The following is an 18,255-nucleotide window of genomic DNA, read 5'->3' as shown; positions in this document are numbered from 1 at the left end:
AACTTGACCATCTAGAGAAGAGTGGGCAGAAATAGTGCTGTGAGGAATGATCTTCCTGTGGTTGTAAAAGCACAATGATCTTGTATAATTGAGTCTATCCTGCCTTTGTAAACTTTGAAAGCATGACATCTTTATATCATGATCTAATAATAGCTATTATGATGACTCTTCATTGTCATGAAAAAATATAATTAGGTTTTCATATGGTCTAAGAAGGTAGGAAAACAATGTAAAGATTTTTGAAGGATGTTAACCAAAATAGTTAAAATGAGTCCAGCCGTTATGAGCTTAACTCAGGTACCTAGAACATTGGCTTATATGGGACATTAAATTTCTGAAAAAAGCTCAAAAAATGGGACATGCGTGTACATATTCCTACCATGAATCTGACTCCACAGGGCTACAAAATATTTTAGCTTCATTTCAGAAGTGCTAGTGTGCTTCAGGTAGGTTTTATACAGTTTATTTGTCCTGACAAAAAATGACCCTATCAGCCTTCTCATGAGCATCCAGTGACAGAGATGTGGAAAAGAACCTTCTATGGGGAGAGTAAAGTTTGAAACAGTGAGGAACAGAGGATGATGTTCGAGAAGCCACAGGAGGAGACACCAGTGGACAGCAGCAAGGAGAGGAGCCAGAGAGAAGGAAATGGGGAGGACATTCCTCAAGGAGCAGCTCTGAGCTCCGCGGCTTTGGGGGCCATGGAGTCACAACAGCTTAAGATGTCCCTTCAGCACCAGCTGGGCATGGGCAACAGTGAGAGGAGAGGGTGGCAGCTATGACATCAGTGTTTGTGTCTGTACCTGCACATGGGGAGAAAATTCCATCTGTTTCCCATAAGTAGGGTCATCTTTGAACAGAAGAGGCAGTTGTGTGTTTCCACAAATGTGGCGACATACATTATAGGACACGCCAAGACTTTGCTGTAGCCCAGCCATAGGCTCTTAGACTTTGGTGGGTTGTTCTCTTCCCCCTATCCCTTCATTTCTTCTGTCCACCAAAATGTATTGAGATCATCCTGGGAGCCAGACACTGGTATGTGCTGGGGATATAGGCAGGAATGTGCTTTCATGAGAGACAAGAAAGCCTGATCTTGCTGCCACAGAAATTTCACTGCATCGTGAGACAGAGATGTGCCAATAGAAAGATCCACATAAGAAGCATGAGAAGAAGCATAAGAAGAGCATAAGAAGCATTAGAACGGGCGTGAAAGTCCATCCAGGGGACATTTTTGACCCAAATTTGAGAGGCCAGGAGAGCTTCCTGGAGAAAGTGACATGTAAGGCAAGACCTGAAAGACAAACCCAATTACCTGGGGAGGTGAGGAAGGAAGAGGGACAGGTGTTCCAAGAAAGGCAGATAGCATATTGAGGGGAGCAGTGGGAAAGAGAAGAGGAACTCCAGGAACTGAAGTGATCCCCACCACCAGAGCATGGAGTGTGAGTGAAAAGTCTGCAGAGGGCTGGTGATGGGGACCTCTGAACACGAGAGGCCAGACAGTATTCTAAGATCAACAGGAAGCCATTGCAAGGTTTCACCAGAGGAGTAATGTGATCAGATTTGCATCTTAGAACAGTTGTTTTGGCACTTCTGACTGAAAGGGCAAGAATGGCCAGTGTTGTTGTTACCTGAAGGGCAAATGTGGCCCACAATATGAAATGCAGTGAAGAAGGAGACATATGCATATATGTAAGTAAATATAATCGAGGTATATTTAGCAGACAGAATCAATAGACTTGGTGAGTGATGGACTGGATGTGTGAGGAGTCTAGATCACTTCCAGGTTGCTGATTTGGACAACTCAGTACTAATCAATGAGAAAGAAGATCCACAGGGGGGATCTTGTCTAAGGGGTGAGGTGGGGCTAAACAGCTGTGTTTGAGACTGGAGAAGTGTGTGCTGGGCATGGGATGCACAAGTGGAAATGGCTTTGGGTCTGCAGCTCAGACGTGGGCATGACCAGCATAGAGATAGAGAGGCCCCAGGCTGCCAGGTGAGTGTGATCCCCCAGGTGATGGTGTCAGCTGAGAAGGGAAGGAAGCCCCTGTAAGAACACTGAAGTGGCGAGAGCAGACAACAAGGAGTCCACAGGAGACAGGGAAGGAAAAACTAGAGGGCGGAGTCAAGCCAGGCATGTGTGGTGACATAGGAACCGCGGGAGAGGACATCTCAAGATTGAGGGGACGCTGCACAACAGGAGGACTATGTGGTTTTTGGCCACGTCCACAGGAAGTCACAACAGGCAAGGAAAAGAAACTGGCAATCAGACATGGAGTTGAGGAGTGAATCAGAGAGGAGATGGGCAGGGACAGCAGGGTGAGGCCTCTTTCTGAGGAAGTTTGGCTAAAGGATAGATCAGCTGGGACACATGCTGGAAGGGTGTATGGGGTGGAGGGAGGAACAGTGGAGGGCGGGAGAGCCTTGAGCCTGAGAGAAGCGTCTCCTAGGATACAGAAGCCGAGGTTAAAATTGTGGGAGAGAGTGGGGATAACTGAGTGACAGATAATCAGGAGAACAGAAGGAGCTCCAGAATCATGACAGAGAGATGACCTTTGCCAAGAGCACAGCCCCGTCTCCTGTGACAGAGGGGTAGGACAAAACAATTGGTGTTCAAGTGTTGGTTTGTAGCACAATGTTTTAACTATGTCCTTTAAAACATTTCTCCACAGACACTACCCAAAGCAGTCCTTCACTACAGTGGCAGATACACCTGCAAATCTTCGCCTAAAACAGTGACCTGAGGACCAAGCTAACTGCTGCTGCCTGGAACACTGTCCTTACCTTAGAAATGTCGAGCAGATTGTAGGATACCCAAACAACCTTTTCAAGCAGAAAGCAAATAGATTAAGAAAGTAGCCAGATGAGTTAGCGAACCCAGCGGTGACTTTTGTGTCTTTTTTTCCCTGTTCCCTTTTCTTTTCATGGTAGAAAAGGCTGGACAGGGATGTGTTGCAAAAGCAGTGATCTAGCTTATCTTGCCACCAACCCAGGATGGCCCAGGATGTGGGTTCTCCTTGAATGAATCTTTGGCAGTCTGCCAGCCTGACATGGTCTGCCTCCTCCTTTGGTCTGAGCTTGCCCACTGCTTAGAAAGGGCCATTGGCAGTTCTGGCAGGGAGTTTTCCCAACATTGAGAAGGTGACATTTTTACTCCCCGTTGCAGTCTGCACCTCTGACCTGTGGTCAGCAGACAGGACAGAGGCACTCAGTAGACAGAGCTCAGAGGACAGCACTCAGTCCCGGCGGAAGGTTCAACGTCCAGCTTTGCACCCACCCCACGTGGCCACAAGCAGGCTCCATGACCTTGTGGTCAGTTTCCTCACCCTGTTCAGGAGGAATTGTACTACCATCCTGTTAGGAAATTTGTGAGGATCACCACGTTACTCATGTAAGATCTTTGGAGAGTGTCATGTTACTGTTTATTAATTGCTTGTTGGTGGCCTGGCTGAGCCACATCCTTTATGAAAACCAGAACCCCTCAGCAGGTGTGGGTGTCTGTGCAGCCTGAGACCCTTGTGTGAACAGCATTCTGGCAGCTGTTTTTTCCCCTTGCTACAATCAGTGCCTCCCTGTCCCCAGGCATTGCTTTCTCTGCTGGGTGCTCCACTGTTTTCCTACACCTCAGTTGTCTACAGGTGTATGTCTGTTATGGAATCTAGCTGAGGTGGCATCGATAGCAGTTCTCCTGCCCTTCTTCTTAGGTTGTTTTTTGAGAGCAAGAGAGGTCCCTTCACATACCCCAAGAACTTACGTGCATTTGCCCACATAGTCTCCATTTAGAAAATGGGAAAAGTCACGTCTGCCTACCTGCCAAGGGGGTAAGAGGTAAGTTTCTTGTTGAAATCTGAGCAGAAAAATATGACCAATTCTATACCCACTGAAGACATGTATGAGAAATTAAAACAGTTCTTTTTTTTTTATACTTTAAGTTTTAGTGTACATGTGCACAACGTGCAGGTTTGTTACATATACATATACATATACATATACATATACATATACATATACATGTGCCATGTTGGTATGCTGCACCCATTAACTCGTCATTTAACATTAGGTATATCTCCTAATGCTATCCCTCCCCCCTCCCCCCATCTCACAACAGGCCCCAGTGTGTGATGTTCCCCTTCCTGTGTCCTTGTGTTCTTATTGTTCAATTCCCACCTATGAGTGAGAACATGCGGTGTAAAACAATTCTTTATGGACTGTACCTCATATAAATTCCTAGAATTAAGTTCTAAAAAAAAATTCAAGGAGGACATAATAATTTTCTATAAATTAGAAAATTCTATACTGTGCAATTAAATAAAATGGCAGCATAGCTTTGAAACTAAAATCAGATAAGGTAAATTGAAGTATGTGATGAATAAAAATACCATAAATTCTGACAAATATGATTTCAAAATATGATGTGGTAGATTAACATTGAAAATGCAATAAATAAAATTAGCCACCATAAGAGGTTAATAGAGAAAAAATATGATTATTGCAATAGATACAAGAAACTCATGGAATAACATTCACCATATATTTACAGGACAACTACCTTATAAACTTTAAATGACTTATCGCAACCATCTGAATTAATGTTGCTTAAACAGCATGTATCTTGGCTGGTTAAAAACCAGATAAGAATTTCCATAACATAAATTTATTTATAACACCATATTGGGTGTGAACCTATCATAAAGTTCACCCAACTATAAAGGTATACAATTGATGATTTATTAAATTGACACTGTGTGTAGCCATCACCATGATCTAACTTAAAAATGTTTCTCTCACTGAAGTTCTCTCTTGCCCATGTCAATCCCTACTCCCATCTCCAGCCCTAAGCAATACTGCTCTGATATTCTGTCTGTATAAATTTCCCATCTGTGTAATAGAAATGGAATCATACAGTATATTATATTGGGGTCTGACTTTAATCATTTAGATACTATTTTTGAAGTTAATTGATGCTTTAGCATGTGCCGGTCATGTGTTTTCCTTTTCATTGCTTCATAGTCCATTGTGTGGATATATAAACAGTGTTTATTCATTCATCAGTTGATGGACATTTAATTATTTCTGTTTTTTGTATTATGAATAATGCTGCTTTGAGCATTCATAATACAATCATGTAATGTATAATAACATTTTGGTCAATGATGGATAGCATGTATGATGGCAGTCCCATAAAATTATGATAGAGTTTAAAAATTCCTATCACCTAGTGTCTTGTAGCTGTCACAAGTGTGTAGTGTAACACATTACACAGGCATCAGTGATGATGCCGATGGAAAGGAATCTACTGGTTTTCCAGTTATGTTAAAGTACTGTATAGAACATACAACTATGTGCAGTATATAATACTTGGTAGTGAAAATAAATGACTGTGTTCCTGGTTTATGTATTTACTGTGCTATACTTTCTATAATTATTTGAGAATATATTCTATCTGCATATTAAAACAAACCACTTACCTGTAAAACAGCCTCAAGTAGGCCTTTGAGGATGTATGCTAGAAGGTGTTGTTATCATAAGAGATGACAGCACCATGTGTGTTTCTGCCCCTTCCAGTGGGACAAGATGTGGAGTCGGAAGGCAGTGACATTGATGATCCTAATCCTGTGTAGGTCTAGGCTGATGTGTGTGTCTGAGCCTCAGCTGTTAACAAAAAAAGTTTAAAATTTAAAACTTAAATTTTAAAATAGAAAAAATATAGAATAATATTTTAAAAATTTGCACAGCTGTACAATATGTTTATGTTTTAAGGTAAGTGGTATTACAAAATAGTTGTTTTTAAAATTGTTAAAGTTTATACATTTTAAATGTTACGGTAGGCTAAGGTTAATTGTTGAATAAATAAAAATATATTTCTATAAATTTAGGGTAGTCTAAAGATATGATGTTCATAAAGTCTATAGTAGTGTACAGTAAGGTCCTAGGCCTTCACATTCACTCACCATTCACTCACTGAATTACCCAGAGCAACATCCAGTCCTATAAGCTCTGTTCATGGTAAAGTGCCCTATACAGATGTACTAATTTTTATATTTTATACCATATTTTATTGTAGCTTTTCTGTATTTAGATTTTAGATATATAAATGCTTACCGTTTTGTTACCTTTGCCTGCAGTATTCAGTACAGTTACATGTTGTACAGTTTGAAGCCCAGAGCAGTTGGCTGTATCATACAGCCTAGGTGTATAGGGGGCTATGCCATCCAGGTTTATGTAAGTGCACTCTATGATGTCTGCATAATTACTACATCACTTAATGATGCATTTCTCAGAGCACATCACTGTCATTAAGAGACACATGTCTGTACAAATGACTTTGGACAATATGCTTTCAGTTCACTTGGAGCATTCCTGGGTGTGGATTTGCTGGACCAAATGGTAAGTTCAAATTTAATTTTTTTTAAGAAACAAGAAAGCTGTCTTCTAAATGAGCTGTGCCAGTGTACATTCCTACCGTGCTGCATAGTACCAATTTCATAGTACACTGTATGGTAAGCCCCAGCATGTAAGAAACGAATAAAGTAACACATATGAAGATTAGTATAAAGCAAATGAGATTATTATTGTTGTTGTCTTTGTCAGATTCTCAAAATAATTAAGAATATATTTTTATATAAATGTGCTTGGCAACATAGCTGAAAACAGCATTAGTAGTTATATACTTTTATCAGTAACAAAGACATAACATTTTCAGGGAGAAAAACACTTGTAATAACAATGTCAGAATTAACATACAAATTCTGCAAGACATTTTTGGCAGTTTAATTGGGGCAGTGTTTTGTAGACAAATGAACAACTTAAGTAAGGGGACTCAACAAAACTTGAGTTGCAAAAGTTATCTGGGTTTAGAGTGTAAAACTTCGTCGAAGGACACACACCTTGCGTGAATGAGATGCCTTGGTGTGTGTGGACATGTTGGAGGTACAGCATAATGGTGGCTTCCTCCAGAAAGGGACATTTGGGGTAGCACCAATGGCTCCTGTCTCACAGTGGATTCATTCCACCTGGACAACACAGCCTGATGTGGCATGGACATGAATGGAGGTTAAATGGACAGTAGCTGAGAGGATCAGCCCTGACAAGGGCCAAGGCAAAAGACCTGGGAGTCTCTTCAGGTGCAAAGTCTTCAGTTGAAAAAAGGAGGTGGTCACAGGAGATACTGAGCTGGATCAATAAAGTGCAGGAGAGAGAGTTCTTGGCCCTGGGGAGCAAGTAGTATGGACTCTTAAGTTTTCTCCTCCCTCCATTAATTTCTCTTCCAGTGCAGACTTCAGTCTTAGACTTCCCAGCTGCCTTGAGGGATTGGATGAGCCTTGGCCAGCTCTTGAAGGTAAAGGAAAGCACCTAGCAAGATTGGCATCTGGGCTTGGCTGTGCATGTTTTCTATTCTGGGAAAATATACATAACACAATATTTATTTTAACCTTTTAACCAATGTGTGCACTCGGTGGCATTCAATATATTCACAGTGTTGCATAACCAACACTACTATCTACACCTGAGATTTTGATTATTTCTAACAAAATCTTGAAGACAGTAAGCAATATACTTCCTTTCCCCCTATTTCCAGCCCATGGTAATTTCTTTTTCTTTTCTTTTCTTTTTTTTTAGGAAACAATAAAATCACTTTAATGTGCTGCTTTTCATTTTGAAGTCATTACAGTATCATTTGCAAAACTCAACAAGAAAAGATGCCTGTGGATGGCCGTGTTCTGGGAGTCACTGAGATGAGGTGCTGCTTGCTTTCACCCAACCTGATCTGGGGCTCAGACAGCTACAGGCCCGAGTGGCTGGGAGGTTTGGAGGGAACCAGGTTTAGCTGTGATGAAAGCACCTTGCTGTGGGCTGGGAGGTGGGAGTGCAGGGCAGCCTGGGCTCCCCTGGCCCCTTACTCAGATCAGCAAGTGCCCAGCGGAGGCCACATGGCCCCGGCACCAACCAATGTAGGGTCTGTGGGTCCCAGCATTTCCACATCCTGAAAAGTGAGACATGAACTGTTTCCTAGGCAAGTTCTCTTCCACCGTGTTCTGGATGAGGTCCGTGAGCTCCTTCCAGTTTCACAAAGAATGTGCAGAAGGTGGAAAGAGTGCGGGACGCAGGCCCAGCTGCAGCTGCACTCAGGCCCCTCAGTCATAAAGTCCGGGGGAGGGGCTGGGTAGGTGCTGACAGGAGGGCAGCCCCTGTTCCTCTTCCCTAGCCAGATTCTCACACGTCCCTGAGGAACTAGAGAGGAACGCCTCCGGGAAGCCCAGCCAGGGCCAACCAGAAGGGCCTTTTGGTGAAGTCTGACATCCTACATTAGTTTCTCTGGACCTGGGTGAGAACCGGCCCCCAAGGGAAGGACTGTTTTGCCAGTGCCAACTCTCCAGCTGGGCTGTTGGTTCCCACTGCCTCCCATCATGGATACAGAAAAGCAGCCAGGCTATTCCTAGTGTAGTAAATACAGAGCTGGCTGAGGCAGGGCCAGCTGAGGTGCAGACTCCATGGGGTTTGCTGTCACTCCGCCAGCCATCTGTCCAGCAGGCCTCAGCTTCACAAACAGGAAAACAGAAGGAGTGCATCTACTCACTGGGCGTCACACTGCCCCCGCTCACAGCCACCACCTGCATCGAGGCAACCTGCAGGCGGGAGCTTGGTTCCAGGAGGTGTCTGTAAACTTCGGTCCTGGGGTGGGCCACTGCAGATGGCCTGTCCTTGCTTTCTCATCACCAAATCCCCGTTTTTGGTGCTGATGCATCCAGATGTTAAAATCGCTGACGTTTTCACAGGACCCACAAAGAGGGAGGGTCCAGGCACATTTTTTCTTTCTGTATCACCCTGGAGTGATGGGGAAATTTCCCCAAAAACCATGTGTACTGTGATTGCACGTATTGGGGTGGGTATATTAGACTAGGGGGCCGCGGATGGGTGGGGAAAATCTTTCATGTGAGGTATTCCTCTAAGCAATTCTTGACAACTCTTTTCTCCTCCCTTCTGGAAGCTTCTGGCACGGGAGGTGGAGGCATGGCATGTCAGGGGTGCAGGTCAAGACCACATGTACTTGGCACAGTACACAGAGCTTGGCTGGGCTGTGGGTGGGTGAGCATTGGCTGGGCTGTGGGTGGGTGAGCATTGGCTGGGCTGTGGGTGGGTGGGCATTGGCTGGGCTGTGGGTGGGTGAGCATATGCGGGAGGACCCTTGGCTTTGGCCACCGAATGCCCCTTGCTGGCTAGTCAGCCGGGACCACCCCTGCCTCTCCCACTCACACATTAGGCAAGCTCTTCACAGATCCTGCGTGTGTCCTCAGGCACCGTCATGGAGTAGCCCACGGTTCTGGAGTCTGTGAAGGTCTCATGGTCGTTGCCACCTGGTATGATTTTGTCTCCAAAGAAATAAATGGCCTTATAACTGTCGTTTTTCACATGTCACAGGCAATACCTCTTGCCCCATCCATCAGGAAAGACATCAAAGCTGATCTGGCCTCCTATGAAAAACGTGAGGCCTTTTCCTGCAAACTCTTTCCTTGATCTGCTACAACTTTTTCTCTTATATTTTCTTTTTTATTGAATTCGTAGAACTCAATGCATTCTTCTTGGCTGCAGCTTCTTCCAAATAGGGGACATGTTTAACATCCCATTTCAGAATTCAATGAAAGTACCCCTCTTCTTCAGGAGTTTAATTTTTGCATTGCAGCTCAGACAATAGTTGATTAAATCTTGGATTAGGACCTCACCCAGGTGACTTTGAATATTCCATTTACACGAGCATTTCCCATCTTGGTATGCTACCAAGCCATTTTCTGGAAACACATAATCATATTTTTCAACCACATCATTTCCCAGTTGCTCCTGTGCTTCCTCAAAGTCCAACGTGCCCACCACTCCGATTTTGATCTTCTGCCTCAATTTTTGTAGGAAGTCATCCATTTCTTTGGTAATTTTCTGCTGTGGGGTGGTCAGGGTCCCATCAACATCCAAAAGGCAGAGCACTGCGCCGGGTGCTGCCATGTCCCTGGTTTCCAACTGCACCTTACAAGACTGGTTGGCACCAGCCCATGGTAATTTCTATCCTATCTTCTGTGTGTATGCACTTGATTATTCTAGGCACTTGATTTTAGTAGAATCCTACAGTATTCCTTTTGTGTCTGGCTTATTTCATTAGGCACAATGTTTTCAGTATCCATCCGCATTGTATCATATATCAAAATTGTTTTTTACAGATGGATGATGTACCATTGCATGTATATACCACTTTGTTTTTATACATGCATTTGTTCACTGATAGTTGGATTATTTCCATCTTTTGGCCCTTGTGAATAGTGATGCTATCAACATTAGTGTACAAATATCTGTTTGAGTTCTGTTTGCCATTCTTTTTGGTATATACCTACTATTAGAATTCCTGGGCCCAATGGTAGTTCTATGTTTAACCTTTGGAGCAACTGCAAACTGTTTTTCACAGTGATTGCAACTTTATACATTTCTACCAGCAATGTATCACAGTTACATTTTCTTGTTTTCCTTTAAACACTTATTTTAAACTATTTTCCTTTAAAAAAAAAAATTACCCGGCCAGGCGTGGTGGCTCACACCTGTAATCCCAGCACTTTGGGAGGCCGAGGCAGGTGGAACACAAGGTCAGGAGATTGAGACCGTCCTGGCTAACGCAGTGAAACCCCATCTCTACTAAAAAATAGAAAAAAAATTAGCCAGGCATGGTGGCGGGCGCCTGTAGTCCCAGCTACTTGGGAGGCTGAGGAAGGAGAATGGCGTGAACCCAGGAGGCGGAGCTTGCAGTAAGCCAAGATCGTGCCACTGCACTCCAGCCTGGGCGATAAAGCAAGATTCCATCTCAAAACAAAACAAAAAAAAATTATCCTAAGGCTAGGCACAGTGGCTCACACCTGTAATCCCAACAGTTTGGGAGGCTGAGGTGGGTGGATCACAAGGTCAGGAGTTCAAGACCAGCCTGGCCAAGATGCTGAAACCCCGTCTCTACTAAATGTACAAAAATTAGCTGGGCATGGTGGCACGCACCTGTAATCCCAGCTACTTCGGAGGCTGAGGCAGGAGAATCGCTTAAACCTGGGTGCCAGAGGTTGCAGTGAGCCAAGATCAAGCCACTGCACTCCAGCCTGGGCAACACAGCAAGACTTCGTCTAAAAAAAAAAGAAAATTATCCTAGTACTTGTATATTGGCACCTGTTTGTGCTTTTCACTTGCATTTCCCTAATGACTAATGATGCCGAGCAGCTTTTCCTCTGCTGGGTATACCTGCTTTAGAGACTTATATATTCAGGTACTTTGCCCATTTTTAGAGCTGTCTTTTGTCTTTTTTGTTTGTTGTTGTTGTAGATTTTTAGGAGTTTTAGAATATATTCTAATTTTTAATTTCTTACAAGATGTATAATTTGCAAATATTTCTCCCTTTGTTTAGAACTTTACATGTACAAACTTCCTTAATTTGTATAAAATTGATTTTTTTCTATTTATTTATTATACTTTAAGTTCTGGGATAAAAATTGATTTTTTTAAGCATTGCCTTATTTTTAGTGTCATATTCATTAAAAAGTTGCTAAATTCACTGCTATGAAACCTTATCCCAATATTTTCTTCTGAGAGTTTTATAATTTTAGCTCTTATATTTAGGTCTCTGACACATTTTGAGTTAATTTTTTATATGGTGTAAAGTAAGCATTCAGTTTTTTTATCTGAATGAGAATGTGCAGTTTTACCAACATCATTTGCTGAAGAGGCTTTCCATTTTCCATTGTATATTTATGGCACTTTGTTGAAGATCACTTGGCTGTATATGTATGTGTTTAATTCTGGGCTCTCTATCAATCCCAATGGTCCTTATGGGTGCCCTAATTCTAGGACCATACTTTTTGAGTATATGTAACTGTATTGTACATTTCAGTCTCATAAATGTGTGTCTTCCAACACTATTCTTTTACAATGTTATTATTGAATATTTGAGACCCCTGGAAAATTCATTCAAAATTGAGGGTTTTCTTATCCATTTTTGCAAACATGGTTGTCAGCAGTTTGACAGGGATTGTGGTGCATATGTACATCACTTTGTATAGTATTGCACTTGAATAATGTTTAGTCTTCCTGTCCATGAATACAGGGTGCCTTTCTACTTATTTATATCCTCTTTACTTTATTTCAGCAATGTTCTGTTCTTATTGAGGTATAAGTACTTTGCTTCCTTGGTTAGCTATCTTACTAAGTACATAATCATTTTACATGTGATTATAAATGGAATTACATACGCAATTTTCTTATTGGACTGCTCATTGTTGGTGTGTATTAACATAGCTGCCATTTGAGTGTCAACCTTATACTATGCAACTTTGAACTTGTTAACACTAATACATTCTTATAGATTATTTCATATTTTCTATATATAAAAAGGTAGAGAAGTTACTGGCTTCATATCTATTTTCTCAAGATATGAAATGTATATTGCTACTGTACAGTTAAATTCATACTCCCTACTGAATGATGTCCTTCCAAATGGCCTAGATTGTTCAAAAAATAATTTGTCTTCTTATTCCACAATTTGTAGTTTTAGTTCTTTCTTCATGATGATGTCTTTGTTTTTTTCCTTTTAGTAATATGTAGTATTTCTCATTCTGTTCTGCACACCAAGGCTCCCTGTTAGCTAGTAACTGGAAGAATATGGCAATGTCTATTTTGTTTTTGCTTTAACATCATTAATGACCTTTTTAATTACTAATATCAGAAATTTGCTGTGAATCTGGAGTGGAGGAAATGTGCAGGGAAGCATTTCACAAATGAAGGAAGCCTGACCTTCCTTTTAACTTGGCTTCCTTCTTTTCCCGAGATGGAAATGTGTACTGAGCTCATGACATGTGAGAGCCTGTCGCTTTAGCTTCTCCTCATATCATGAGTTTTCCCAAATATCTAATGACAATGTCTGTGTCCGGGTCCATTTATCTACCACAACATGATTCCTAAACGTATTTTTGTGTATTACCCAGAATTCTCTACTTACAGACATATCAATAATATACTTTCACCCAACCCATTGCCCTCCTCAGAGGTAAGAGATGCCCAAAATGGTTCTCCTGTCACTTCATCCCAAGCACTGCTCCAAGGCTGGGCTGTGCTCATCTCCGTAGCCGGGCAGTGGGCTCAGGCAGAGCCACTTACATTTGGGAGGAATAAGTCATATGAGATAATAGTATATCATGAGTTTAGAACACCAAGATGACATAGAAGATCATTCTCATCTCCAGGTAAACTGGTGTTCATCCCATTGGACCAGGTATCTGGATTTTTTGTCAGGTTACTGGTTCATTTTGTAGACAGCACGCACTTTAAAAAAATTTTTTTTTGGAAGTAGCCACTGCATGGAATCAGGATGTGACCAAAAGCATTTTTGACACCTAGAGCTATCTGATTCCTTCAAAACCAAGTTTGGGCTAAGCTGTAGTGGTTATTTTTAGACAAAACAGATCTGTGTTATGGAATCAGCCCTGACTTGGAAGCTTATCTCCTGGGTTTGAAAGCAGCTCTGAATCTTGCTAAGTTGTGAGACCTCAGGCAAGTCAGTTCACCTCTAATTGACCTTGCTGACCATACACAACACACACTTTACTTTTAGTATCCCATTCAACCCTCACTACAAACTTCACCTAAGCTGTGGTAGTTTACTGTCCGGACTCCTTAGATGGAGAAACTGAGGTGCTAAATGAATGTGCCCAAACTTGCAGGCTCCTAAGTGAAGGAGACAAGATGTGAACCTAGACATGTGGCCCCAAGGCTGATGCAGTGAGTCGTTGAACTGCAGTTATCACTCCGAGAAGAGTGGCTCTCAACCCTGCCATGAGTTGTAACCATAGGTGGCTCCTTCACTCATGTGTGTCCTAGATTTCTGTGAGTCTGCAGACATCCCAGGCACTGGCTGTGATTACAGGATGGCCACAGTAATCACATAGCTTAGGGCAAACATCAGTGAATGTAACTGTATCACTGGGCATAGCCATTGGTGTGGGCAGTACAGAGAGGGCCCAGATACTTCTCATGCCATGGCCAGGTCACAAGTTCTGGCCACTGGGAAGCAGCACTGAGAGACTTTCATGAACTTCTTTCAGTGCTGAGGACACTCCTCAGCAGTTGGCCCCAAACGGGTAAGATTGAAGAAATATTTTTGAAACAGTAGAGTGTATTATCACCAAAAGACCTAGGAGTGATCAAATCCTGCAAGCTAGGAAGGCACAATGACAAGGCAGCAAAGGGCCATTTGGTGATTAGTTCACCAAACTTGTTGCAACTGTTTGTACTGCAGAGTTAAAACATACCAGTATTCAACCCACATCTCCTCTCCTGAAATAAACTGTCCAACATTAGCTGGCCAGAACAAGCACAGATATTCTTCATACTCAATTAATATGCATACATGACAAAAGGAGGTCTGGATGAAAAAATAGTGTTATTAATAATGGTTATTTTAAAGGATATAATTTCAGTGTTTCTAATTCTGTCATTGGTTATAACAAAAGGATTAGTGAATAAATACAAAAGACTGTTTTGCCTGGAATTTAATCCAATCTGTCTATTAAACTTTGCTTTTATTCAAGTGCAAAATCCTAAAACACATAATAACTGCAGTGACAGCCAATGTGGATCCGTAGACATAAAATTGGTCTTGGGACGTAAATCTTACAAGCTAGTATCGTTTTACGGGGTTTAGAAAACCATTTAGCTGGGTTTCAAAACCAGCAGTGTGAGTAATGGGATTCTCATCAAATTACAGCATGTACTTCAGTACTGTTTGTAGACTGACTTATTCTTGTTGCCTTAAGTAGCCATTAGCAAAATGCCAGGGACTCAGTTTCTTACTCCTTTCATACTCCTCTTTCTTGCCTGTCTTTTCATGAGGAAAAATTTTCTAGCGCAGTCCAAGCTGTGCTTTAAACCGAACACATCCACACACACTGTCCTATTGTCTACATTCAGTGGAGCGCCCTGAATAAATCACGAACAGAAGCATCTATGACCGACAGTTGCTCTGTGTCCTTCTAGCCTCTCAGGAGTTTTCAGCTCACGAGGGCAGAGGAGATGAAGAGAGGCCGATCGATGTGAGGGTGAGGTTGCCTTGCTTTCCCTAAAATAGACATGTTCCTTTCTTGGTTGCTTTTTCAATTAACTTTACATGTGAAAAAAATAACAATGTGCATTATAGATATTAAATACTGTTTTCTGGGGTGGTGGAAGAAGAGATTCTTAGCAACTGATATGTAATCCAAAATGACATTTACATATGATGACCTCAGGTTATAGACTGTATCCCTGGGGTCCTTGTTCTTGGAAGCAATGTCTTCTTGGATTAAGCATTTTGCACTTGCCAACCTAAACAGACCTAAGAGATACACCTTCTGGGAAAAGCTCATGTCTTTTCCAGTGTGCATTGTACCCTTGTTTTGGGGGCCTTGGAGTTGACTACAGTTTCTGATCCAGTTTTTAATGCGCTTTGAGAGAAACAGAGCCATGTGCAAACAATCCACAGCTCAATATGCCCCTCATACAGCTTTGTTCCTGTATTGCAGGTCGTGCAGGCGGCCCCTCTGAGGTGTGACTCCAATAAGTACTCTGGAATTACTTGCTGAGAAAGAAAAGTCTGGATTCCAAGAAAGGTGTGACATCCTTGCTGGCTTCAATGTGAAGAGCCACCCTGATTCTGGGATTCTGATAGGAATAAGGGTAGTGGACTTTTTTTTTTAAGTTCTCCAGGCAAACATTATGACCAAATGTCTCCATCTGATGAAGCAGCTGCACTCCTATGGGGGCACTGGGCTGTGTGCTTGCCTGGTGTCTTATGAGTCTGCATCGTGTGATATGATTGTGTGTGTTTTAGTATAGGGGAGGCTGTGTGTTTTCTCAGGAGAGATTTTCCATTTACACAGCACAATTGCCAGTCTCTACTTCTAAAAAGTAAAATCCACCCCTCTTCTACTCTCTCTATACATGACTCATTCACCCATGCCAGAGCCACCTTTTATTACCCTCACTGCTCAGGTGGATAATCTGAAGGGCCAATGGGAGTGGCCCCAGCTTTTGAGCTCCTGAATGAAAAAGTCAAAACATGAGCTCAGGTGTGTGGCCCAATGCTGACATGCACTTATGCCTCAGTCACAAGGGTGTTCATCACCATGCAGGGAGTCCAGCATTCATGTACAAGCCCTAAAGCACTGAGCCTGAGAGATCCCAGACTCTGCCCATCACCATAAAGTGACCTCCATGGTCACATAACCCAGAGCAGTTATAGGCACATCTTCCTACAGACCAGCATAGTCATCAGTGTCAAAAGCACAAAGATCCCCGGATGTTTTGGGTCAGCTCACAGGTTCTAAGACATGGGGGACCATATAGAACAGTTCTGAAGTTATTTTGCTCAACAGCTGGCCAAAGCTTATAAGGATCAGTGATATATTTCAGTAGATTTAGTAATGTTCACAAGCCCTAAAATGCTCAAATCCTGCCAGCTAAAAATGGTGAAGAGAGACAGATAAGAACACTGCAGCACTCTGTGTGGTTTCCGTTGCCTCGTGGCAACTCTGTTATACATCTGGATTAAGGACCCTCAGCCTCAACCTAGCCTTTCCTCCATGAGGAACTGTCTCACTGTTGACTGACTAGTGTAGCCTGCCTGGCCATTAGCCTACGTGAAATAAAGTTTTGCTTTAAAACAAGTGTAAATCTCATACAGCAGATAAGTGCAGTAGCAGCATCATCTTGCAAGTTGTGAAGAAGACAGCGGCGATGTAGCTGGACTTGAAGCCAGACAGGAGGAATTAGGGAACTCTGTCACTGAATTACAGTATGCAGAGTTGAAGACCATTTGTAGACAATTTCATGTTACCTTTAGCTAGTAAGCAAAGGTCTCTATTTCTCATTTCTTTCCTGTTCATCTTCATTGTTGTCCTTCTTCCAAAAGGGCAAACAGCCCAAGCAGAAGGCAATTTTAGTATTAATCTAACTAAGGTTTTGTGTAGTTTACTATCATCCAGGTAATCAAATATAACTCTGCCTGCCTGCGTGCCTGCCTGTCCCCAACACCTGCTCTGTGTTTTCATGTAATAAATATTTTGGTGTTCTACTTACCATGTGCTAGATTTTCTGGAAACCACAAAGAAAATGAGGTAGAGTCTTTATATTGACAGCTGATGTTAGATTTAACATAACTGACAAAAAATAAAAATTGCAACTTTTATAAAAATACCTTTTATATGTCTGAATACATACTGAATGTAAGGTAGTTAACAAAAATAATTACACCTGCACTCATGGGCAGTTTCTCATGAACTTGTCAATTTCTATTTTTTCTACTTCCTCATTTCAGTAGATGATGCATATCTGAACCTGGAAACCGCTTCCCACTGTAGAGCGTGTTCTGAGTCATGTCCCTTAGCTTCACCAGAGCAGGTCCAGCAGGCTCTGAGCTTGGCCTCTTTGCCTGAAGCGAGACCTCTAGGTAATGTCTCCAGGGAGGGTGGCACAAAGGATCCTGGATCTCCTGATCACAGCAGCCCAAGAGTGCTGTGTGTGCACCATGGCTCAAGAAGAAGACTTAAAAAGGGGAAAGTATGACTATTTCTAATCCGTAGTATTTCAGTATTTTTAATGTTTCGGTTATCTGTATGAAAAAGAATTTGTGATAAATAGAATAATTTGCCTAAAATTGAATCTATTTCACCAATAAAATTGGCTTTTAATCAAGTGATAAATCCTGTAAAATAGATAATAGATGCAGTACCAACATAATTTGATTCTAGTACACTGAAATAATCTTGAATATGTTAAGAAAGCGTTGTTTGTGTAGAAGAGTTTCAAATCATGTGAGTGATAAAGGGACCCTTCTGTTGAACCTTGGTGTGCATTTTAGGTCCATTTTGGGTTTACTCCTTTGTGCTGCTTCATGATGCCTTAGGACAAGGACAAGGCCTAGGCCTCCTTGTCTCAGTTCCCTCCTGCTCTCTTTTGCCCTCCTCCTTCCGCCTGGAGCATGGCCCAGCATCAGGTTGGCGCATGCTGTGATCAGCCACTTCCATGCACCACACCAAGCAAAGCTCTCTGGGTGACACAGTTGCCACCACCAGGGCACTGACCTTTACTCTGTATTCTCCTAGCTCCTCCTGAGGGTGCTGTAGGAGACATCTGCAAAAAAGAAGATGCTGGCAGTGTAAGACACTTTTCTTGGTCTTAAACAGAAATGTTACTTTCCTGGCTGCTTTCCTT

General features: G+C 42.3%; 2 protein-coding genes across 2 annotated transcripts in view; one reads left to right on the top strand and one right to left on the bottom strand.

The window, feature by feature from the left end:
• The window catches only part of LOC129018688 (ankyrin repeat domain-containing protein 62), a 127,974-nt gene that overhangs the window by 91,493 nt on the left and 18,226 nt on the right, over window positions 1-18,255 (top strand). The window contains exons 20-21 of the transcript XR_008495414.2: window positions 2,670-7,336; window positions 7,618-18,199. The gene's annotated coding sequence lies outside the window, so the exon portion shown is untranslated. The remainder of the gene's footprint in view (window positions 1-2,669; window positions 7,337-7,617; window positions 18,200-18,255) is intronic.
• Window positions 9,625-9,993, bottom strand: LOC129019164 (phosphomannomutase 2-like). Its single transcript, XM_063653378.1, has one exon. It carries the CDS (start codon window positions 9,991-9,993, stop codon window positions 9,625-9,627), a length of 369 nt encoding a protein of 122 aa, XP_063509448.1.

The sequence above is a fragment of the Pongo pygmaeus genome, chromosome 17 (genome assembly GCF_028885625.2).
Source record: "Pongo pygmaeus isolate AG05252 chromosome 17, NHGRI_mPonPyg2-v2.0_pri, whole genome shotgun sequence".
Lineage (NCBI taxonomy): Eukaryota > Metazoa > Chordata > Mammalia > Primates > Hominidae > Pongo > Pongo pygmaeus.
The sequence above is the reverse complement of the archived record's forward strand: the minus strand, read 5'-3'. Positions and strand labels throughout refer to the sequence as shown.

Excerpts from the sequence above, each read along its gene's own strand:
- LOC129019164 (XM_063653378.1), bottom strand. The coding sequence starts at position 9,993 with ATGGCAGCACCCGGCGCAGTGCTCTGCCTTTTGGATGTTGATGGGACC.